The 22,057-nt window shown below is 51.0% G+C and overlaps 8 protein-coding genes across 8 annotated transcripts; 3 read left to right on the plus strand and 5 right to left on the minus strand.

Annotated features, from left to right (window-relative positions):
- On the plus strand, positions 1–557 carry VTN00DRAFT_598 (uncharacterized protein; the record flags this gene model as incomplete). Its single annotated transcript, XM_069432564.1, has 2 exons — positions 1–317; positions 374–557. 2 exons carry the CDS (start codon positions 1–3, stop codon positions 555–557), a joined length of 501 nt encoding a protein of 166 aa, XP_069291305.1.
- Positions 558–641: 84 nt separating this feature from the next.
- VTN00DRAFT_599 (uncharacterized protein) lies at positions 642–1,210 on the minus strand (the record flags this gene model as incomplete). The annotated part of the gene is made up of 2 exons (XM_069432575.1): positions 642–973; positions 1,132–1,210. 2 exons carry the CDS (start codon positions 1,208–1,210, stop codon positions 642–644), a joined length of 411 nt encoding a protein of 136 aa, XP_069291306.1.
- Positions 1,211–1,312: 102 nt separating this feature from the next.
- On the minus strand, positions 1,313–1,693 carry VTN00DRAFT_600 (uncharacterized protein; the record flags this gene model as incomplete). The annotated part of the gene is made up of 1 exon (XM_069432588.1): positions 1,313–1,693. One exon carries the CDS (start codon positions 1,691–1,693, stop codon positions 1,313–1,315), a length of 381 nt encoding a protein of 126 aa, XP_069291307.1.
- A 6,451-nt stretch (positions 1,694–8,144) lies between these two features.
- On the minus strand, positions 8,145–8,595 carry VTN00DRAFT_601 (uncharacterized protein; the record flags this gene model as incomplete). Its single annotated transcript, XM_069432599.1, has 4 exons — positions 8,145–8,184; positions 8,259–8,324; positions 8,385–8,450; positions 8,546–8,595. The coding sequence occupies 4 exons, from the start codon at positions 8,593–8,595 to the stop codon at positions 8,145–8,147; spliced, it is 222 nt and encodes a 73-aa protein (XP_069291308.1).
- A 633-nt stretch (positions 8,596–9,228) lies between these two features.
- VTN00DRAFT_602 (uncharacterized protein) lies at positions 9,229–11,248 on the plus strand (the record flags this gene model as incomplete). Its single annotated transcript, XM_069432610.1, has 6 exons — positions 9,229–9,727; positions 10,203–10,277; positions 10,339–10,645; positions 10,708–10,949; positions 11,008–11,078; positions 11,138–11,248. 6 exons carry the CDS (start codon positions 9,229–9,231, stop codon positions 11,246–11,248), a joined length of 1,305 nt encoding a protein of 434 aa, XP_069291309.1.
- Positions 11,249–12,697: 1,449 nt separating this feature from the next.
- VTN00DRAFT_603 (uncharacterized protein) lies at positions 12,698–14,944 on the minus strand (the record flags this gene model as incomplete). Its single annotated transcript, XM_069432621.1, has 3 exons — positions 12,698–12,934; positions 13,000–13,123; positions 13,185–14,944. The coding sequence occupies 3 exons, from the start codon at positions 14,942–14,944 to the stop codon at positions 12,698–12,700; spliced, it is 2,121 nt and encodes a 706-aa protein (XP_069291310.1).
- A 417-nt stretch (positions 14,945–15,361) lies between these two features.
- VTN00DRAFT_604 (uncharacterized protein) lies at positions 15,362–17,340 on the plus strand (the record flags this gene model as incomplete). Its single annotated transcript, XM_069432632.1, has 4 exons — positions 15,362–15,452; positions 15,525–16,121; positions 16,179–16,513; positions 16,627–17,340. 4 exons carry the CDS (start codon positions 15,362–15,364, stop codon positions 17,338–17,340), a joined length of 1,737 nt encoding a protein of 578 aa, XP_069291311.1.
- Positions 17,341–18,541: 1,201 nt separating this feature from the next.
- On the minus strand, positions 18,542–22,036 carry VTN00DRAFT_605 (uncharacterized protein; the record flags this gene model as incomplete). Its single annotated transcript, XM_069432643.1, has 1 exon — positions 18,542–22,036. The coding sequence occupies one exon, from the start codon at positions 22,034–22,036 to the stop codon at positions 18,542–18,544; it is 3,495 nt and encodes a 1,164-aa protein (XP_069291312.1).
- Between the last annotated feature and the right edge of the window lie 21 nt (positions 22,037–22,057).

A 22,057-nucleotide genomic window follows, 5' to 3' on the forward strand; every position in this document is an offset into this window, starting at 1 on the left:
ATGGCCTCTTCGTCCAGTGACGCCTCTCCCGTGCCGGCCATGCCGCAGCCCACCGACAACGGTCGCGTACACACTTCGTCGCTCTCCTCGTCCTCCTCGTCCGTCTCGGACGCGGAGCCCGAACGTAGGTCGCGGGCCGACCGGCCCCGCATGGCAAGTCGCAAGCCCAGTGCTTCGATACTAGTTCCGCGGGACCACCCTGAGATCGAGATTGAGGAGGAGGAGTTCCCACCAGATGATGCCCGTGCTATGAGTCCACGGCGCAATTCCGCGGACCTGGAGCGTCTGGGAAAGGAAGCCAGACAAACACTGCAAGAGTAAGTGAAGGAATAGTGACACTGCAGCTCGACTCCTCGTTCTAACCCGCAACTAGGCAGGCGAGGGCACTCCAGTCGTCCCTGCAGGCGCTGGCGGAGCGCATCGAGGAGGTGAAATCGGACCATGACAAGCTGGAGACCGAGAACAGAATCCTCCAGGATTACATCGGTGGCTTGACACGGAACATGACCAAGGGCGAGCTCGCGATCAAAACTTCGAGGAAGAAGTCCCAGAAGTAAACCCAGGCCCAGCGTCCTGGGATGGAATTGGTGACACTCAACCTGGTCTGTGGATCCGAGGAGCGAGGGAGAACGTGCAGAGCCTCATGACCGACATTCGACGTGCCTGTCTGGCCATATATCAGGACAACCATGGATGATCCTTTGAAGCTTCGAATTTTCACATTCGACGACGTCCCCGCGCGTCGCAGATTCATATCTATACCAGGTTGACACAAGCAGTCCACACCATTTCCATCCCTCAACGTCGACTTTTGCAGACATCTCACTTGCATTTCGATGAATCATTTCGCCGCGTCGGGACGATATTACGCCTCGAGATGTACGGTTATTCCGGTTGCTCACCTCGAGATGCTGGAAAGTCGACAACCCTTTACCGCTGCCCACTGGAAAAGACGAGCCTGCCAGTGGCGATACTAGCCTGGAAATTTGTTCCGTTCTGGAACTAGATTGTATTGCTGCTTTCGGATATTATACGTATCTGCGAGTCAGTTTCTATTGCGGCGAGTTATCTCACCAGCATCATTCGTGCTGGAGATGCAACCTTTGCTCTAACTGACTGCCGCCACCGAACCGAGGAATACAAATCCCTGTTTATAATGACCCGCTTGGCAGGTGGAATGGCCGTCGTCCAAGGGCAAGAGAACGCTCATACGTCAATGCGTATTAATATGACATTAAGGCTGCTGCCGCTTTGTTCTTGGCGAACGACGTTCCTAATGTGGTATACGAGCGGGGATCTCACCATTTATGCCTCATGCTTTTGCATATCCCCATTGATTCCTCGATTCAAATTGGCCGAAGTCGACTTTCCTTTTTATGCTGCCAATGGTCTTTTTATCACTCCTTGGCGCGATTCTATTTTGCATGGCACGTTTTGGCGTTGGGGAACCGGAGTGGACCGAAGATATCGGTGGCCTTTGTGCCATATTTCCTATCATCATAGTCTGTTTGGGGGGGCGGAAAGGAAAAGGGGGCGGAGAAGCATTCTTCACGGAGCTGCCAATGTCTGTTTTCCCCAAATATCCCTGAGCGCGTCTTGCTTGGTTTTGGTAGTACCGGCTCTGGAGCTTTTGTTCTACGTCAGGAGAGGTCTTATTTTCTTTTTCCCGCATTCTCACGAATGACATGCGCATGGTTTTACGAGTCGTTTCTCTTGGGCCTTATGCCGCTAGACTTTTTGTTGCACCTGCGTGTGCCTTCTGTTTAAGTTTTCGATATTTCATTTCTTGAACATAAATATTTTGGCTTATCCCATCGGCAACTGTTCTATGTGGTTTTATTTGGGGCATTGGTGGCCCCCGCAGGAGCATGGCATAGCATCAATTACTTTTGAAGCCACAATTCATTTTGTGTTTTGCTGCTTGGGTGATCATTTGTCTTGCCTGTTCAACATTGGTCGCATTTATCGTGTCACATAACTGGCGGTCCCTTAGCAAATCCCGCTCGGGATCCCACATGCGACACTGTAGTCTTTCTCGAATTTCCAATTGGACCTGTTATAGATGGCAGACTTGGTTAGCAAGCAACTGGTGAAGAGAAAAAAAGAAGGGATGTTAAAAATAAAATAAAAAAGCAAAAAGTTCTTAAATTTATGTTGTGGCTTACATGATTTAAGTGCATATAGACTTGGTATTTGTGTCTGGTGTTGTCCCGACTGGGGTAGACTTGCGGCGGCCATCCCTGTGTTTACGGTTGCGTGCATCCTATGTACTTTTCAATTACTCTATCCCTTTCTGCAGCGGCACGGCGGTTACACTATTGCCTACCTATCTATCCGTTTAGATTGGGTCTTTTTAATTTTGTCTCCCGGAGAGACCCTCCAGCGCCCGGGGTTGTGTCTGCCAAGTACGGAAGTACTTCTGTACGGGCAGGGTTCTGGATTTACGGAAATAGGAAAATGGGGTGCGAAGATTGGTTCTTTCGATCCATATATCTTCTATCTACCTAGGTAGATAGGCAGCTAAGCTTCAGCTACATGGGTATGGCGGGTAGATATATAAGCAAGCAAAGAGAACGGGGGAGCAGGAAGCGAGCGTCGTTAATTGATTGGATTGGGCTTCTTCATGCATCTATCATCCATGCGTGGACAGGGACAAGGTTAGGCAAGATATGTAAGCCCAGGTCACACGGACTTGCTTTTTTTTTCTTTTTCAGATTTTCCCTGTACTGTTCTCGTTTTTTCTTCTTCTTCCCTGACGATTATGATGACTAAAATTAACTAAAGTTAATAGGATCCTGGCTTCTAATGCATATAGATCCATCCACTATTTGCTCGCTTCTTATCTATCTCTGACGGATGGGACTTCCCTTACTTACATTCCCGACCACTTTTTCCCTTTCCTTCGACCCTCCTTTCCTGGTCCTTGAATAATAATTGCATCCATTATTATGCTAGCTCCCAAAGTTACTATCTTGCAGGTGCTCTGCTTTTCAAGAAGACTACCTGCTAACGTCAAGGACCAACCCCTGACCGTCACATACATCGGATATCTACCCGTCAACCCAATCAAATCAAAAGACAGCAAAATGTATTGATAGACGAATGACAGAAAGACATGGCGCAGCAAGTCGCAACAAAGAGAGAGAGACCCCGTCGACCACATGTACGTGAACATGTACCGTACTACACCAACTCAACGGAATTTGTCATTTATCTCTTTACAGGGCGAGAGAGATTCTTTCCTATCCGCTTTCTTCCCCTTCTTTCCTTCATCATCTTCTAAATGCTCTCTGCAGTACGGAGAGACACGAAACACACACGACACCCCCAAACCCACTCCTTTTGAAGAATAAATCAAGATCGACTGCTCTGGCCCAAAGAAGGAAACGACAGCAAACCTGACCAACCCACCTAACCTAACCACCAATCCGACCCTTGAAGGTACAGTACAGTACCTATATCCTGGTCTAGTCTAATCAATGCTTAAAAGCTACCTAACCTAAGCATGGGGCCGCGCATCCCATCCCGTCCTTCGGAAGACACCTACCTAGGTAGCTAAGTACATGCATTAGGGACCTAGCAGTATATGCATACATACATGCATGCATTATTGTTTATGCAGATACTGAGACTAATGTATGTACAATGTAGGTCTCTGGCTCCCGTTTTCCGCTGCCGCTGCTGCTATCCATCGGGCCGTTGCGTACAGCAGTTTGCTTGCTTGATGCTTGCTTGCTTACTTGACTTCTCAACAAGGAAAATTATTATTGGATGATTTGGGCTGCAGGATCTTGATCCATGTCATGTCTGTCGTATCGTGTCTGTTCTGGGGTGTATTAGCATTGTACTTTGAGGTTCGTGGGTATTTACCTAAAGAGAAAAAAAGAAAAGCAAAGGAAGAATGCAAGATAAGGATCCCGACGTGCCCAGTATGTGTAGTGAAGTAGGTAGGTACATACATCTACAGATATGCATGCATGATAGCACGTTCCATATGTAACTGTCCCTAGGTAGGTGCAGTACTTGCTCTATCTCAGAGAAAAGTCCAAATGTTCTGAAAAAAAAACGATTACAAGCAGAATGAAGAAAAGAAGGGCCACTTACAGCATAATACGATGAAAGGAACAAAACCAAAACCAAAACCGACCCTTTCCAGAATCCACTTTTCGTTTTGTGATAATCAAAAGAACAAAAAAAAGAGACCGAAGGACCTTGTCTACTTATATATGGCAGTACCTGTCTATCTGTCTATCTAAAAACAAGCGGCAGTATATAATGTACATGTATGTAGGCGGGCGGCCGCTGCCATATATTTTCGAGCCTCTCGCTGCACGGGTGACCACATACTTACCTGCCTAACCTACCCATCTAGCTGGCTAGCTGCAGACTTGGATATAATAGAGATTACTATTGCCTGAGGATTGACAGGCTGCATATCTAGATAGGGTAGATAGGCACTAAGTACATACAGTATCCAATGCACCTAACAATACTACTAGTAGTTATTTCGTATACGTGAGGTAGATGCAGTAGACGCATAACTCATCAGGAGTACAGTAGGTTGCCATATCTTTCGGCACCTACTGTCCAAGCCATCCCACCTTGCCGCTTTTGCTATATCTTGAACTGGGCTGGCTTTTGGCTCCATCTAGGGTCTGTGACCCATCATGGTGCAGCCCTTCTCTCTCTCAACTATAGATATAAAGTTGTTAATTAGGGCTAGTTAGTCATAACTACTGCCTTGATACGCACCGCCCTGTCAATCCCTTGACAAGACTGCATTGCACCTCCATGGTATGGTCATCATGAGATGGCGCTTTTCATTACTAAGCAAAACACGGGAACTTAAACATGTAGCATATAGCCTTGAATGTATATATAACACTCTATCCAGATACCGAGATACAGGTAGGGAGTCATTGGATCCGCATCCATTCTATCACTCAACTGCATGACCGCGTGGTATGGGCTACTAGACGTTTAGATGGAAGTATTGATCAATCCATCCATCCACTTAACGCGAGGGCTACTAGTACTGGCACTATGTTACCTACCTACCTAACAGTGATGCCTAAGGTACCTAGCTAAGTTGGTTAACGGGCAGTTAGTAGAGCATCATTGAAGGGGAAAGAGCAGTCCATGCTTTTGGGCGTACTGTAGCATACTTTCCAGTGGTATCAATGACGAGGTTCGATCTTTCCAGTTCAACCAGACCACTGGCTGTTAAGTCAAGTCATGAGGATGGAAGGTGAGACAGAATACCTAGAGAAAGAGTGGTAGCAGGTGGCATTGGTCTCGATAGCAGTAGCCTAGATCATATCAATTTTCAGCCAGAAACGAAAATTATACTGCTAAAGCAATGGGAATGGGGACAACTTTATAAGATTTGATTTCTTTTGCCCTCCCTTAAACTGTTAGTAGCAGTAATAACCATGCATTTAAGAGTGCAGAGAACGGTTACTTACCAGGTAGTGTTGAATATATCAACAGTATCGGGGTTGCTTTTGTTCGATAAAGTATGCTGGATTGGAAGCTGTGATAGAGTAGCCGGCTCCCGAGTTTAGAAGGTAGGTAGGAACGTTCTAGGACTCGTTGAAAATGGCATGGGAAAGATTGTATGTTTATATACGGTTCTCGCCTTCCTTTTCATCGATATCAAGGTTACCGGAGGGAAAGGGGGAAGCTGCAATGAAACCGTTCTTTGAGGAATATAAAGGGAGCTCCTATCCCCTATCATCTTTTTCTTTTTTTTCTCCCATACCATGATTTCGTTCTCTCCCGAAGAACAATAACATAGGTACTGTTCATCTCGCCGTTTCGTGCTATCCCTCGAGCGTCATCCGTATGGTTCTCAAACGAAACCCTGTCATGGCCCCCTCAGATGCCACAAAAGGCTTGCCCGTTTCAATCTCCAATGTCGGAAAGAGTTCGAGATAGCCACTTGTTTGTTTGGCACTCAACATCGGTAGATCACGACACGACAAACCGCTCGCACTTGTAATCGATCTGTCCTGATGGTCTATCTGACCTTTTGTGGCTAGTACCTGCCGGTAGGCATCACGGGTGCTTCGATCTCTCTGCACCTCAGCTGGCGGTATCTTCTTCAAAAGGGCAGGTGATCGTCGCTATTAAGTATGATCTGAGGCTCCGTCCGATGCAGAGTCTTTTTTGGGGTGATGCTCAGACTTAGGCTGACCTCCTCTGCATTCGACGGGAATAGGGCCCGCTTTTTATATGTCATCTCGGCTCTTTCGAGTTAGGTGATAGAATCGAAAGGGACCATGGTACAGCACCTTCCTTCCTTCCCCCCTTCGAGGTTTCTCCTGCTTCGGTGGCCTTAAAATACCGTGGATATCGAGACGGTCGATCCGATCCGACTGTGGCAGCTATGCTGTCGTCCTGCGTTTCTGGATCGATTGAGTAACGGATTCACGCAATTTAAGCAAGTAGATAGTTAGGTAGGCTGCGGAGGGAGATCCGGTTAGGTACATGGCTGGATGTTTGGTTGAGAGATCAAAAAGAATTGATACCATGGCTCTAGCAAGAAATGGCTTGTTAGATAGTTCTATGAAAGGCAATGTTTCTATTTTGATTTGGTTTGGTACTCATTCATAATAGTAAAGCAGAAGAGATGAAAGCATGGGCGTCTTAATGGATCAGACATAGAATAGGTGTGAGTAATATAGTCCTGTCGCTCAGTGAGTGCCTGACGTACTTAGGCAACTGACTAGTACCTAGCAAGGCAGCAATCCTAATTGGAACCTTTTGTAAGGGGTGGCAAGGGGTCTGAAATAAACTGGCCCAAGGTACCCAGGTAGGTAGATAGTTAGACTCGATCAGGGATGAACTGGGTAAATTGCTCGTCCGCAATAAAGGACAGTCGGTTGACCGCTGACTTGAGGGCTGAATATAGACATTTGACACCTTAAAGTAGCTCTAGGCAAGGCATCTAAGTCCACGCTCGTTTGCCTCAGGCTTAGTCCCCCTGGTAAAAGGAATAAAGTACAGTACTTCTGCCAAAGCAGGCAGAAACCATGTCAGCGGAGGTATGTACATACCATCATTTCCTTCAAATGACTTCACTCAATGAAGTACCAGTGTTAAAGTTCAAAGCAAGAACCAGGTCATGTATATATAAGAATGGATCTCTATTCCTGTCAAAAGAAGAAGAAGAAGAAGAAGAAATAAAAGGAGTTTCTAGAAATATAGCCCGAACTGAGCATCACCTTGTGGGATGGATAGTCTTAGTCTTCTTCATCGGATAGGGAGAAGACTATGTACTGTATGTACTGTACTAAATAGTCGTAGCAGTAAACAAACAATTGAACCGACGACGAGGGTCAGAAAACAGACAAAATGAGTCGAGAGGCCGCCATGGACTTTTTTTTCCCTGGAAGCTGTTGGAAGCTCCTAATGCGCAATGCACAACAGAGGGAGGAAGAAAAAGGCCGAAGATATAATCGGAATTTCATGTTGTGTAGATTGATTGATTGATTAATCGAATCCAAGCAATTGAGTAGGTTACTATCTACCCATTATCCATAGCGGAAGACTGTTAAACAAGACAAGCGCACTGTACAGACAGTTGACCGGCATTGTGTAAGCGGTGAGGTCGTGAAAAAGGATATCTAATTTAGATCTAACTTAGGTAGCTAGGCTTGCGTCTACAGAATGTAGCATTTTTTTTTAGTAATAGCCTAATTGCGTTAAAAGGTTGCAAGAAGCGGTCGCCTATGGCCCTTGCTAGTTTACTTGATCTTTGAAGAGCATTTGGGTGGCCGGTGGCCATCTTGATCACAACAATGTTTTACTATTAGATGCTGCGACTCATGCTATAGCTAGACCCCAGACGCATCTGACTCCTAGCGGGTGAGAGGAGATGTTGCAAGGTTTCGCCCTCACTATTTTCTTCAGGAGTGGAGAATTAGGTCTGCTTGACCTTTTCATCTGCTGTGGTCCACTGAAAGGTGAACTTGGAAGCCCCAGTTGACCTCCCAACCAAATGGTACCCGCCGTTCCTGCCTTCCTTCATTTCGTCATGCCACCAATGCCGTGTACGTCATATCAATCACATCCATTCGAATTATTCGGTATCTCGTGGAGGTAAAAGAGCGGAGTGTAAGGTCGATCAGTTAGTAGTGCATTTAGTTCTTCTCTCCACCTTGGCTGCGAGTGAGCTCGTCACTGTCGGACAAGCGGTTAGCAATTGAGCCCCAATTTGGCGGCTTGGACAGTTTCTCCCCCAGGAGAGTACGTACATGTGCTTGTCGAGCTCTGCCAGGTGCTTGCGCTGCTCCTCAATCTTGGCCTTCAGCGCCTTGAGCCTGGAGAAATGACGTCAGCGTGCATGTCAAAGGGGTCAATGGACAGGGGAATGTTCATACTTCTCGGTTTCCTTCTCGTGAATGTACATGCTCTCCTGAGCAGCCTCACGGCGGCTGAATGAGTCACTGGAGTACAGTCGTTAGCAGAGTTTCCAGGTGATGTCATCAAACCACCCAAAGAGTTCCTAAAAGCTCAATGGGTGTAACATAGCTGCACATACTCAGCCTTGTAGCCGTGCACCTTGGGAGCGCCAGTGTCGCCTGCGCCCATTCTGACTGCTGCGACCGAGAAAGAGCGGCTGATCGCGGGGCTGTTGGCGCGGACGAGGGGTCGAGCGATGCTCTGGCGGAACATTGCGTGTACGGGAAAAGTGCAAAGGAGATGGGTGCAGGGATACTAGGGTTGTGGAAGAAGAAGGCAGGATGCGTAGATTGATACAGAAGGAAGAGGGCGAATTGATGGAAGATAAACGACGGAAGGGGGCTGAGTCGACCAGGATCAGGTGCTTCTCGAGTGACGTCTACAGGCCGGAGTAGGCAGCGAGAGGTCATGTGACAGGGCAGGCTCAGCAGGCCCGGAGGAGACGGGTTACATAAGCAGGATGCTGCCTGAGCCACGCCAGCCCGAGTGACAGCGCGAAGATCGCCCTTGGGGGTCCTGTTGCATCGCGGCGCTAGTGAGTACAGAGTGTGCTGGTCTACATCGCCCTACGATACGGGCGTAGAGAGAGAAGAAGTGTATAAGAAATGTATATAGATAAGTTAAGAACACCAGCCCAAACCCCTGATTGCCCGCTATCTCAGGCGCGCGGAGAGGGAACCACGGAACGCGGTATGAGCAGGACATCATCTCCGGGCGAGGAGAGGATCGGGTGCTGGTTGGCGGTCAAGAGGGGGCAGCGCGATGCCCGGCCCACAGAACCACACAGAAGTGGACGACGACTCGTCACGGCTGCCCGTCCATGGCCATGTCCAGCACGGCGAGCAGCATGTATACAGATCACATCCGACCAGGAATCGAAAAAAAGGGACTCCGCTGGCAAGGCCCAGCAGTGCTGAAGCAGCCGCTGGGAACAGAGGAAAAGGAGTGTCGCAGCCTCACAGCTTCGTCGCGCCGGCTGCCATCCACCGCCCGCCGGCGCCCACTTGCGCCCGCTGCTCCGTCGTCTCCTCCTCCACCCGTCCAAGATCGGCTTCTTCCTTTTCCCACACCCAACACCAGCACCAAACCAACCCCATCTCATCCCAGACTTCCACTCCTGCCAACCACATCCTCCATCCCCCTTTACCCTCTCCCATCTCCTTCTACTTCTCGCGTCCTGCCCATTTCCTGCAATTCTTCCCTAGAGCTCTCTACCGTCTCTTCTCTCCACAACCTCTCTTCTACACGTTCTCCCATTCAGGTGAGTCCCCCAATCTCCCTCTCCCCCTCCCCCCCTTCTCCACCCTGTACAGCAGACACTCCCCCTGCGGCTGGCGACACCATGTATTCTGCCTTCACCATGCCATCCTCGTGGATCGCATCACTCTGTGCATGCAGCATGCAAGGTCCTGGTTTCCTATCCAGTGTTCTGGGCGACATCTGGCGGGTGAGGATGCGGTCGGCGTGTTGAGGGAAGGCAGCGTGGCATGCACCCCAATCAATACGGACATATAGCTGCAATATGCATCATCTTCGACTGCATGTGTCTTCTATCAGAGTCGCTCAGGCGTTGTCCACTTGCATCGTCTGCATTTGGAGGCTGTTCCGCACCCTATCCCCTAACCATTACCCCTCTCGACCATCCGGGGTTGATATCTCGGCGCCCAACACCACACCTGATCTCTGGCCTGCCATCTACTGATCGAGCCATCCTGTGCTAACACTGCTGATCGTAGAAACTTCCGTCACAATGGGTCACGAAGATGCTGTCTACCTCGCCAAGCTGGCCGAGCAGGCCGAGCGCTATGAAGGTCCGTACCTACCACCTCTTGACATGGGCGCCAGGAACAACAAGTGTTGACCAGGGGACAGAAATGGTGGAGAACATGAAGGTGGTTGCCTCTTCCGACCAAGAGCTCTCCGTTGAGGAGCGGAATCTCCTTTCTGTCGCCTACAAGAACGTCATCGGCGCCCGCCGTGCGTCCTGGAGAATCGTCACCTCGATCGAGCAGAAGGAGGAGTCGAAAGGCAACGAGGCTCAGGTTGCCCTGATCAAGGACTACCGCCAGAAGATCGAGACCGAGCTTGCCAAGATCTGTGAGGACATCCTCGACGTCCTCGACAAGCACCTGATCCCCTCCGCCCAGACCGGCGAGTCCAAGGTGTTCTACCACAAGATGTGGGTCTCCGTAGCGTTTCGTGTCACCGTTGCCGCATGTCTGACCGTCATTACTTGTATAGGAAGGGAGACTACCACCGTTACCTGGCTGAGTTCGCCGTGGGCGAGCGCCGCAAGGCCTCGGCCGATGCTTCTCTTGAGGCTTACAAGAACGCGACTGAGGTCGCCCAGACCGACCTTGCCCCGACCCACCCCATCCGTCTCGGCCTTGCTCTCAACTTCTCCGTCTTCTACTATGAAATCCTTAACTCTCCCGACCAGGCTTGCCACCTTGCCAAGCTTGCTTTCGACGATGCCATTGCTGGTGCGTACCATACTCTAGAAACCGCGTGTTGTGGATTACTCGTGCTGACGGTCTGCAGAGCTTGACACCCTGAGCGAGGAGAGCTACAAGGACTCCACCCTCATCATGCAGCTTCTCAGAGACAACCTGGTAAGTTCCAAAGGGTTATTGGGTGTGATTTCGCCCGCGAGTACTGACCGATATTCTAGACCCTCTGGACCTCGTCTGAGGCCGAGCCCGCTCCTGAGCAGAGCGCTCCTGCCCCCGCCGAGAAGAAGGAGGAGGCTCCTGCCGCCGAGGGCGAGAAGCCCGCTGAGTAGATAAGAGGCAATTGTGAATTCGCGTCCCAGAACGGATGAGAGATCGAGAGGAGAGGCTGCCAGCGCATGGAACTAGAGCAAGAATAAAACACAAAGGCGCATTGCTTTTCCGGCATTGTGGAGCCAAAGTGATAAAGGATGGGGTTTCGGTTTTGATTCTCCTTTTACCCTTTTTGTTCCTAATGTTTTTCCTAATGCGCAACTGGCCTGGCTGATGCTCCGGTTCTCCCATCTGTGTCCCTTTTACCCCCTTTGCCCTACTACTCAAGATTTCTGTTTTTTTTTCTCGCTTGCCCTCTACACAGACCATTTAACTTCCCAAAACCCCAGACCCTCCTGCCTCGATCTCTTGCTTTTTGTGCTCAAATGTGGTGTTCGATGCTCTGCGGCTCTAAACTTGCTAGTGAGTTTCTAGATGTCAGGCAGCAGTGTGACTCCTACAAACCAAATTACCATACCATTGTTTTAATGTCGTACCAGAGAATTCCTTTTCCTCTGACCTCGTTGGCAGAAGTACCATCATCCACTGCGTGTCTTTACTCTATAGAATAGATCAGGTAGTCGGTAGCAATTCAGCTGCTGTTGATCCTTCTATATGGGCTTCAAGTGGTGAATAACTTGGATATTCGTTCTGCTCCTTAACGGTTGCCTTTGTATGTTCGTGTTCTGGAGCAGAGACGACTTTGTTTCATCCAACGTGGCACCCCGTATCTAGGTATTTTATCATTCATGTCCTCTACCTATGGACGGGAGTGTTAATATCTGTTCCGTCAACAACGTCTATTTATTCGCTTCTCACTTAATCATATTGGCTTCCCCTCATCTTCCTCCTTCCACCCTCACTCTGTATTCCTGCTCGAGACCTAGCGCCTACCCGCCCAACTATTTGTGTAGGTTAAGTAACTGCAAAAGCTAGCGCTAGCATCACATTAATGTTACAGCAGAATAACCTAGGTATCTCATCTATCGCCAAGAACCAACTGATTAATTATCTGTGAATCCTCTAATGTATGTACTTGCTGTGAACATACTTATATACATATAGCCCGCAAAAGCTTTTCGCCTTTACATTTTCTACGGCTATGGGGGGAGCTCTTCAAACTGACTCGTTCGTTCAAGTTAGACAGTAAACGCGAATTGATTGACCGCTTTAGATAGATGTACATGTACAGATGTATTTTTTCCCGAGGGAAGGTAGAACAGAAGAAGAAGAAGCGAGATATCGGTAAGAAACCGACGTCAACGCAAAAAACAACTTAATTCCCCATGGAATAAATGAAAATGGATCGATAAGAATGCGGACAAAAGCATAGCCCGCAGCGCGCGTCTCATTCTTTTAAGAAACAAACCAGTCCGGGCCATTTGTTCAAGTAAAACTAAAACTAGGAGGAAAGTAAAACTTCGAATAATCTCCACAACACACATTATCAATGATACTTCAGAGTCAAATCACCTCCGTCCCATGTACGAGCGGTAAAAGTCCTCCGCTGCATTTCCCCCACCGACACCAATGCTGCTGCTGCTGCTTCCGCCCCCGTAACCGTATCCGCCGAAGCTGAGTCTGGATCCCAGAGCTTGTCCGGCTTTCTGGGCGGCGCTGACCTTGGCCTGCAGCTCGGCGGTGCCCTGGTCGATGTGCTGAAGCTGGGAAAGGTGGGAGTTGAGGATGCGGACGATTTGGGAGATCTGTATTGTATAGTCTGTTAGCAACATTTCTTTTGATAATACGGTTAACTTTTGAAAGAACGCACCGGCTCGTCGGCTCTGTTGGTCTTGCTCAGGGTCGCTGAGGCGTTGTTGACTTCTTCGATCATGCTGGTTAGGTCCTTGCCCATATCGTCCAGGCGTTCGGAGAGCTTCTCGGCGAGTTTGTAACTGTGAAGACCGTTAGCCAACGTTCCAGCAAGTAGATATGAAATATATAAGGTGTACATACGTCCTCTCGCGTTCCTGATCCGGTCCCTGCAGTGCCTCCCCGGGCCCAACCTGCTTCGACATCATCTCGTCGACCTCACGCTCATACCGGTCGAGCCACGAGCTCAGCTCCTCCTGCTGGCCCTCGACAGACGCAAGCTGGCGTTCCACCTCCTGCGTGGCACGCTCCGCATCGACGGTGTTGCCATACAGCTTCTGCACCTTGGTTCCATTCTCCACCAGCATCCGATCCCACTCCGCAACCTTCTCAGCCTGTTCCCGGAACTCTTTCTGGTACTTTGTCAGATCTGTAGCCCATCTGGTGATGATCTCGTCCATAGTCTTATTCTTGAGGCGCGACTGTGCTGGAGGGGCTGGGCCAGCCGTCGATACACCGAGAGTCGTGGCAGCGCCTCCCGCAGGTGCTGTAGTAGTAGTTGCACCGGCAGTGGTGGTAGTTGTTGCTGCCGGTGCAGTCGTCGTGGCAGCTGCGGGCGCCGCCGCGGTTCCTGCGGTCGTTGTAGTGGTGGTGGCTGGTGCGGTGGTTGCTGCTGGGGCAGCAGACGTAGTCGCGGGCTGAGAAGCTGGAGTCGTCGCAGCAGGTTTCGGGCCAAAGAGCCCTCCAGTCGCTGGTTGTGCGGGAGCAGCGGTTGTGGTTGTCGCTGGAGTCGCGGTCGCCGTGCTTTTCGGCGCACCAAGACTGGAGAACAGACCGCCACCGGATGGAGCAGCTGCGGGTGTAGAGGATGGTGTTGCTGAGGTAGTGGCACCACCGAGTGAGAAGAGAGGCTTCTGCGGTGTTGCGGTTGATATAGCAGAGGTGGTGGAAGGTTGGGAGGTCGTAGCTCCGCCGAGGGAAGGGAAGAGGGGTTTTGAGGCATCTGTGCCAGCAGAAGGGAATTTGAAAGCTGAGCCCTGCGTGCTTGGTGTAGTCCCAGTTGTTGCTGCCGGGGCATTTCCGAAAAGGGGCTTCGCACCGGTATCTGAAGTGGTTGCGGCGGGCGTCGTCGATTCTGGTTGCTTATCCTTGTTTAAGTTTCCAAACAATCCTCCGGTTGGAGTTGAAGTAGAAGGTGTCGCGCCAAACAGCGGCTTGGATGTAGCGGCTTGCCCAAAGAGACCGCCACCAGTTTGCGGCTGTGAAGTACCACCAGGGAGTGATGGCGTCGTGGTCGCGGGAGTAGTGGTGGTGGTAGAGGGGGTGCTAGTAGCCGCTGTATTCAGACCTCCAAATAAGGGTTTCTGTGCCGTCTGCGTGCCGAACAGACTCTGTCCTTGACCGGTCGTGCCCTGTGGTGGAGGGCCAGCAGGCGTGGTTGACGTCGTGCCGAAAAGGCCACCGCCTGAAGAAGCAGGAGTTGAGCTTCCAAACAACCCTCCGCTGGTCTTCGAGGCATCACCGAAGAGGCCAGTAGTCTTCGTTTGTCCGGCAGCCGTAGATTCACCTGTCTTGGGAGTTTGAGACGCGGCGCCGAACAGAGGCGTTGAGGTCTGACCGGTAGTACTCGGTTGGTTTTGTTTTCCAAAGCTGAACGGTGTGCTCGTGCCGCCTGTGGTGCCTCCAAACAGCCCAGAGCTCTGTCTGGAGCTGGATGCGGCCGTCCCAAAAAGCGACGGTGTAGAGCTGCCGGCCGTGGAGGCTCCCACATTGCCGAAGAGGCCACCTCCAGTCGTCGAGCCGCTTTGGTTGGAACCGAATAGGTTGCCTGAAGTGCCAAAGAGGCCTCCGCTGGAAGTCCCGCTGGAGGCGGGTGTGCCAAACGTGAATTTGTTGTTGGACATGGCGATGTTGAGAATGGACGCAAGGAATTGATTGAGCTGCTCTGCGCAAAGGATCAAAGTCAGTCGGGGGCGGAAAGAAGCTTGAGACGAGGATAGACACTCACTGCGCCCGGATATACAAAGCACCCGGTGCTGGATAGCAATGAGGAGGACTACACCGTGGTGGATGGCCCCTTCATGCTCTTGATGTTGAGAGACGCGCGGGTGTCGTCTTTGCGGCGTTTGGCGTCTAATTTGTGCCTCAGGCGCACATGTGGATGCCTGATCGCGGCCTGGACTCTCGACAAGGCTCGGGGAAGATCAGCTGGCCGCGACCTACTCGACTGTCTCTTTCTTCCTCTCCTCGCTTCCTAGGCGCTGAGCGCACCTTTAGCTCTCTTTTCGCTGCATGTCTTAAGTACAGAATATACGATTCCAATGTCGGACAGGCCATCCCGTCCGTCTAGCACCCACCTGGAACCTCCCAGGAAGAGTGTCGAGCTGGAGGATCCCGGGGCTCAGGAGTCTGGTATACACACCACCCCCGCAGCCTGCCACCCCTCAATGGTCTACGAACAACGAACTCACGGCATCTACATAGCTTCTGGAAGCGAAGACGATCACTTCTCCGATGCCAGCGAAGGTCGTCCGCGCTCCCCCTCCCATTCTGCTTCCGGTCGCACGTCGCCCGTACCCCGGACTCGAGTGGAGAAGGTCGACGACAAACCCAGCTACGGCGAGGTTCCCGGTTCGGCTGCATATGAGAAAAGAGAACAAGATGCTGTTCCCGATGAGATCGAAATAATTCCCGACGGTGCGCTGAGCAGGAGAGCGTCGACGGCAGGGCTAGAACCTCCATCGACGCCTGGTGGTACGCCCGTCCCCCGGACACTTGTCGAGAAGGTCGATCCGAGCGCCCCAAGCTATGGGGAAGTCCCTGGCACCGAGGCCTATGAAATGCGCAAAGCAGATGCCGCTCCAGACCGTATTTTGAAGATGTCAGAGTCCGGGGAGAGGCCCCCGTCTTTCGACCCTGAACCTCAGGAGCACAGTTCGCCGTCCGGCCCCATTCCTGAGACGCGGCTTTCGCATGTTGACTCCTTTCCCAACGACGGCGCGTCCTCAGGTCCGCGGGCGCATACGAGACATCCCAGTGATGCAGAACCAGACTCGATAGAGGAGGTTCAGGACCCCCCAGGTAAGGGTGGATTCTCCTTGGCGCACCAAGCTTCGGGGGGACGATTGACCAATTCAGATTGCCCAACCTCATTGTCAGATAGAGCTGCACATCGAAGTAATACCCGACGAAAAGATCCCCTAGCGCTTGACACTGATACCTATGGGAATACTGATGACCGTGCTGACTCTAATGGTATTGATGAATTTGAAGAAACCCATAATGACGGAAATGATGATGAGGCGTCTGTAAACGATTTTGATGACTTCGAAGAAGGAGCAGAAGGAGTAGGGGATGATGATTTTGGTGATTTCGATGATGGCTTCCAAGAGCCAACTGTTGAGGCTACAGGGGATCATGCTATGGACCAGACGAGCATGACGCCCCAGCAGCCTCCCATCGTTCCTTCGGTTGTAAGTAGTCTTAGTATAAGCATCAGTCCCAGCAGCAGGTCTTCTTTCAAAGACTCCACTGCACAATACAAATTGTGTGACAACTGTAAAGGCTAATGGAAACTGTTATACAGCCGCCCCTCCTAGATTTCGACTCCTTCAAGTCACTTCCCGATCTCCTAGCCGCCACGGACGACCACCTTGACGCTCTTTTCCCGACAACAAAAGAACTCTCATCTCTACCACCGATTGAGACGATTCCGGATCCTTCAGCCATATTCACCAACGAGCGTTCACTCTCGTTATGGTCTCAACTCGTCGCACCACCCCCGCTACAGCCACCGAATTGGGTCAAGTCCCGAATCCGACGGCTCTTCCTCGTCTCCCTGGGAGTCCCCGTCGACCTCGACGAGATTCTCCCTGCTTCAAAGCAAAAGAAACTCATCCTACCATCCATCAACCCGGACGGATCCGCATCATCGAACCCATCCGACCCTTCACGCCCTGACAACAAACCTGGCAAGAAAGACGACCCCCAGAACAACAACGGGTCCTCAACATCTGCATCCAGACAGAAATCTTCCTCACGTCGTCGCGGCCCGCCTCCGCCTCCCGAGCTGGACCTCACAGCCGTGCGACGGCTCTGCGCGACCACGGACGCGGCGCTCGACGGTCTCACCGACGCGGAGCTCAAGGCGCACGTCAAGGAGCTGCAGGACGCCACGGGCCGCGCGAGCCAGGTCCTGGAGTACTGGCTCAAGCTGCGCGATGGGCTGGTGAGCGAGAAGGAGGCGTTTGAAGGCGTGATCGAGAACCTGGTTAGCCATGCCAGGCGGGTTAGGAAGTAGTAATATGGAAGCTGTCTTCCCGGTGAAACGGGTAAACGGACGGACATCTTTCCCTGTGCTTTTATACTAATTCTCATTGAGTTGGGTTTGTCCAGAAGGTCTGGCTTCTGCTGCAACGCTATGGCTTTTTATGGACTGTACGGGTATGGGCATGATTTTGAAACTGAATTTCTTCTATATTATGTCTCTGCTGGATCCGTGATCCAGCCTCAACTAACTCTCTCATGCAATACATACCTTAATCAATTAGAAAAAAAAGAAGGGTCTAGTTTGGCTCATTCAGCGCATGTCACATTACACTGCACTACACTGCATTGCATGGCATTGCATTGCGTTGCATCTCAGGAAAGACTTTGACTTGGTTGTCAATCATATCATTATCATCGATGGATTACTTGATATTGTTTTTTTATATAGACATGAATATAAAATATGACTTTTAATGAGTATGAAGATTCAAGTATAATACGTATTACATATATACCTTTTCTGACACAAAATAATTTCAATTTCTATGTTATTTCATTTTTTTTCTTTTCTATTCAATTATGATTATTATTGCTAGGTTAAGAGGTAGGTATGTATCATAAATACCATACAGAGAGAGAACCCCGTTTCCTTGTCCCCTTTTTTCCCTTTCCCTTTGCCCCCCGTATGTACATGTACTACGCATTAAGTGAGTAGTAAGTGTATGTACATACGTAAGTTCCCCTTTTTTCTCTTCCGCTTTCCCCCAATAATACCTATTTTCTTTTCCCCCGCCTTCCCTGGGCAGGGTCTTCGTTCGGTTGCACTGATAAGATTTATGCGCATGCATACCAAGCAAAAAGGAAAAATACAGGAGGGAAAAAAAGAAGATATGTGCTTTTGTGAAATGGATGAAACGGGGATATCCACATGAACCGTTTACTGCACATGCACCGAAGAAGGGGAATAATAGGAGGAAATTGGAACCTTGAGGGACTAAAGGTAGAATGAACGTCTCGAAGCTACTCGCTTGCTTTTCTCAGACCTGACTAACTGACTGACTCAACACATGGGTATCCATTAGAAGACCGCTAGAAAAAAAAGAAAAGAAAAGAAAAGAATAAATCAGAGGATAAGCCTTCGTCACAGTTGAAAGACACATAAAAACGCGAGTCGTGTTCGTCTGGTTGAGAAGGTAACACAAGATAGGTGTAAGGCGTATCTTTCCCCGCGATCAATCGAGTTCAATGACCTCAGGCTGCTTCTGGGACCGCTGAGGTGTACCGTTCCCACTATCACCACCATTGCCTTCGGTCTTGGCATTGGTGGTCTTGCTGAGATCAGCTTCAAAGTCCGACCACTTGCGCTTCCCAGAGGCACGGCCGCTCCCGCCTTCAACACTTGGTCCTCGTGCGTCTTTCTCGATCTTCGGTTCCCACGATCCATCCGCCTTGACGAAGATGGCTTTCGTCCCCTCCAACCTGTTGGTCCGCTGCAGCTCAGCGTGCACGTTGGCGAGAAACCCGTCTATGACGAGAGTCTTCGGACGAGCGTCCTTGCCGCAGATCGGGCACTTCCAGTCCTCTCTCATGTTTCCTTTTCCGGACTTGGAGACGCGAGTCTTGATGAAGGTGTCTAGGTCGAAGCATTCCTGGTGCAGGCATGTCTTGCCACGGACAGGGATGTCGAAGATTCTTGCCATGAAAGGATCCACGAGGTCGATGGTGATGTAGTCATTCACCACGGCCAGTTCGTCATCGTCGCCCGTGTTCAACGAGAGGCGCTTCTGGACCTGCTCAAGTGCCGCTGAAGCAGGGAGCGTCCCGACGAGCTTCTTCACGCTGTCGAATCCTGAAATCTCCAGCACCTCCACGGCCATCGCGTAAAGCAAATCCTTATACTCGGGTGGGCTCCTCAGGAAGTGGAGTGTCACTGTATTCTCACCCTCCCTGAGATGGCCAGTGATGTCCAGAGGGAGGTCCTTGCCGTTGTGCACCTTTCGACGGACGAATAGCTCCACGCCGTTGACGTGAATGTAGATGACGCTTGGCCAGACAGACTCAGAGGTAGACCAGGATTCTTCGCTGATGTCTTGGCAGAAAGGCGGGATCTGGACGCAACGTAGGCGATACGTGTGAGACCCGTCAGAATAGACTCTGACCGGGCGTTGTCCGACACCGCTGCTCGGCAGGTCACGGGGAAACCTCCCGCGGTCTTCACTAGTGATTGAAAACTTCCACGTGAAGGAAGTCTCATTCTGACCAAGAAAGGTCGGTGCCACAGCGAATGACTGCATGTATTGGAAGAATTCTGCCTCCTCTACACCATCCGCTCCTTGGCGGATCAGCTGTCTAGTAGGGCTTCGAAGATGCGCCTGATGGAGAGCGACTCGGTTCGGATTGGGGTGCGGGTTGTTTATCGGGCACTGGCCAAGCGGAGGAAGAAGTGGAGTGTCGTCGAGCTTCTGAAGAGAATGTGGCCGGGGCTGAGGGTTGTTAGGGGAAGCGAGTGTCATGGGTGGTGCTGTGTTCAGCATTCTCGCAGCCTGGAAAGCGTCAGGGTTGAATACTTGAAAATGCTGATTCCCCCCTGGAGAAAATCCCATGGTGGCCGGATTGGGCCCTCCTACGTGATGACCTTGAGTCATCGCACGAGGTGGTCGCCCTCGCCTCCTGGTGGTGCCTGTGATCCCACTAGAAGCCGGAGCTGCTGTAGTTTGTGGTACAGAAGCTGCCAACTGCGACGGCATCGGTAAAGCCATGGCACCATATGGTGGAGGAGCATACTGACGAGACGGTATCTGGATGGCTTGTTGATTTTGAGTGAGGAAAGTATTGGCATTGGGGTAAGCACCCGTTCTGTGAGGAGGGATAGTGGAGGGATTTCTGGCAGCTGAGGCCTGAGATGTGGGGACTGATGCCCCAGGAGTCATTCCAGGGTACATCGGACTGTGGATCGGGGCAGTGGCTTGCACATTGGGTTGATAGCTAGATCGAGGCGCCAAGCCAGAAGTCGGAGCTGGCTGGGTCTGTCGATGCAAGACGCGACTTGCGGGGGAAGATACACGAACTGCGTTTTGATGTATGGTCTGCGGATGTATCTGGGTCGAGTGCTGGGGGACTCCCGTTTCCAGTGGCGATGGTTGATGAGCAGCAGCAGCAAGTTGCGTAAAAAGAGACTTGTATATTGCGACTAAGGTCTCATTCTCTCGCTGCATCTGCTCTGGAGGCACAGGGTTCCGTGGATCGACGAATCGATGTTCATAGTTCTGTCGATTCTGTTCAAATACAGCTTGGAATTGCTTCGTCAACTGTTCATTGTCTGGAGCACCAAGAGGGCCAGTAAGCCGCCGACATATTGCTGTGAAAATAATAGAGTGCAGCACAGATGATGTCACGCCAAACTGCACAACAAGTTCATCAATAAGGGGAGGATACATGCGACTTCTGACTTCCTGCTCAAAGCCGCACCAGCGCTGGGCCATCAGCCCCAGGGACTGTCCGACTTGCTGTACAGCACTTTCGTATGTCTCGTTTTGAAGCATGACATTCAGCGAAAAGGGGAAATGGACACACCACTTCAGGAAGTCACCCGAAAGTCGTTTGTTGTCCACAATGAGCTGCCTGATGATCTCCAATCCATTCTTTTGGTCCACGCCAAACCCTTCTAACCTGGCAAGCTCCGAAGGTGCGAACGAATGGAGACTGTATACCTGATGGAGCGCAACATAGAACACATCCTGCGCTGCACAGGCATCCTGTAGGAGACGTACTCGAGGCAGCTCCACAGTTTCCGACAGAGCCGCGACGCCCGAAGAACTAGCAAGAAGTACTCTTATCTTGTTCACCGCATTCTGCCAAAAGATCGACATATCTTGTAAGGTCCGAGGAGTTGGTGGAGTGGATGCCTGCGCTCGGTTGTTCGGATGTGCCATGTCACCAGAAAGGGGCATTGGAGCAGGATTGGGAGCGGGACAGGAGATATTTAGCCTCGGTCGTTTGTCTCTATGCATTGCTGGATCGGGAAATGTGTTGAAAGAGCCTTGAGAGGTGGTACTTCCCACCACAGGCGTATTCTGATCGTTTGCCTGCGGGACGGTGGCTGCACTCGATCTCGACTCTTGAGCGGGTTTTGGACATTGTGCCAGCCCTGACCGGAGTGAGAGATAAGCAGCATCACCGCAACGAGGCTCTTCATTATCCACATCAGCAATGCTCGCGGGACTGGTGCGGGAGCCATTGCTGGGTTCGGGAGACGGAAGTATGGAATCCTGAGAGAGGTTCGTCGCCAAGGTGGAAGGGAGGCGTTCCGCGGTTATATTTTGCACAAGCGGCGAGTTTGAGGATGAAGCTGTTGATTTCTGTAGCTTCTCACTAGGAGTAATGGGAGATATCGGTGCGACATCTGTCGTGGCGGTTGTAGCATTACTTTGGCTCGGAGGTAATGTCGGGGCCTGTGAGGGCAACTGTGAAGTCTTCTCGCCCGTACCAGTCTTGAGCTGCGCCGGAGGAGGCCCAGAAGAGACAGGAGCTGGACGGGATACGTTTCGTATGCTCTCTTGTGCACGTGCTGGGCCGGGTGTGCCGTTGGTGGTAGGAGTCGCACCCAGCATCCATGACCTCCACGTGCCGCCCAGGAACTTGTTGGCCGTGGAGTTGGAGGACTCGACCTCGCGCCCAGCACTAATATTAGATAACCGTGGCACCATCCGGGGTTGCGTAGGGCTCATGATGGGGGCGGGGCATGGTAG

Source organism: Thermoascus crustaceus, assembly GCF_041956765.1.
Source record: "Thermoascus crustaceus strain CBS 181.67 unplaced genomic scaffold VTN00scaffold_1, whole genome shotgun sequence".
Taxonomy (NCBI): domain Eukaryota; kingdom Fungi; phylum Ascomycota; class Eurotiomycetes; order Eurotiales; family Thermoascaceae; genus Thermoascus; species Thermoascus crustaceus.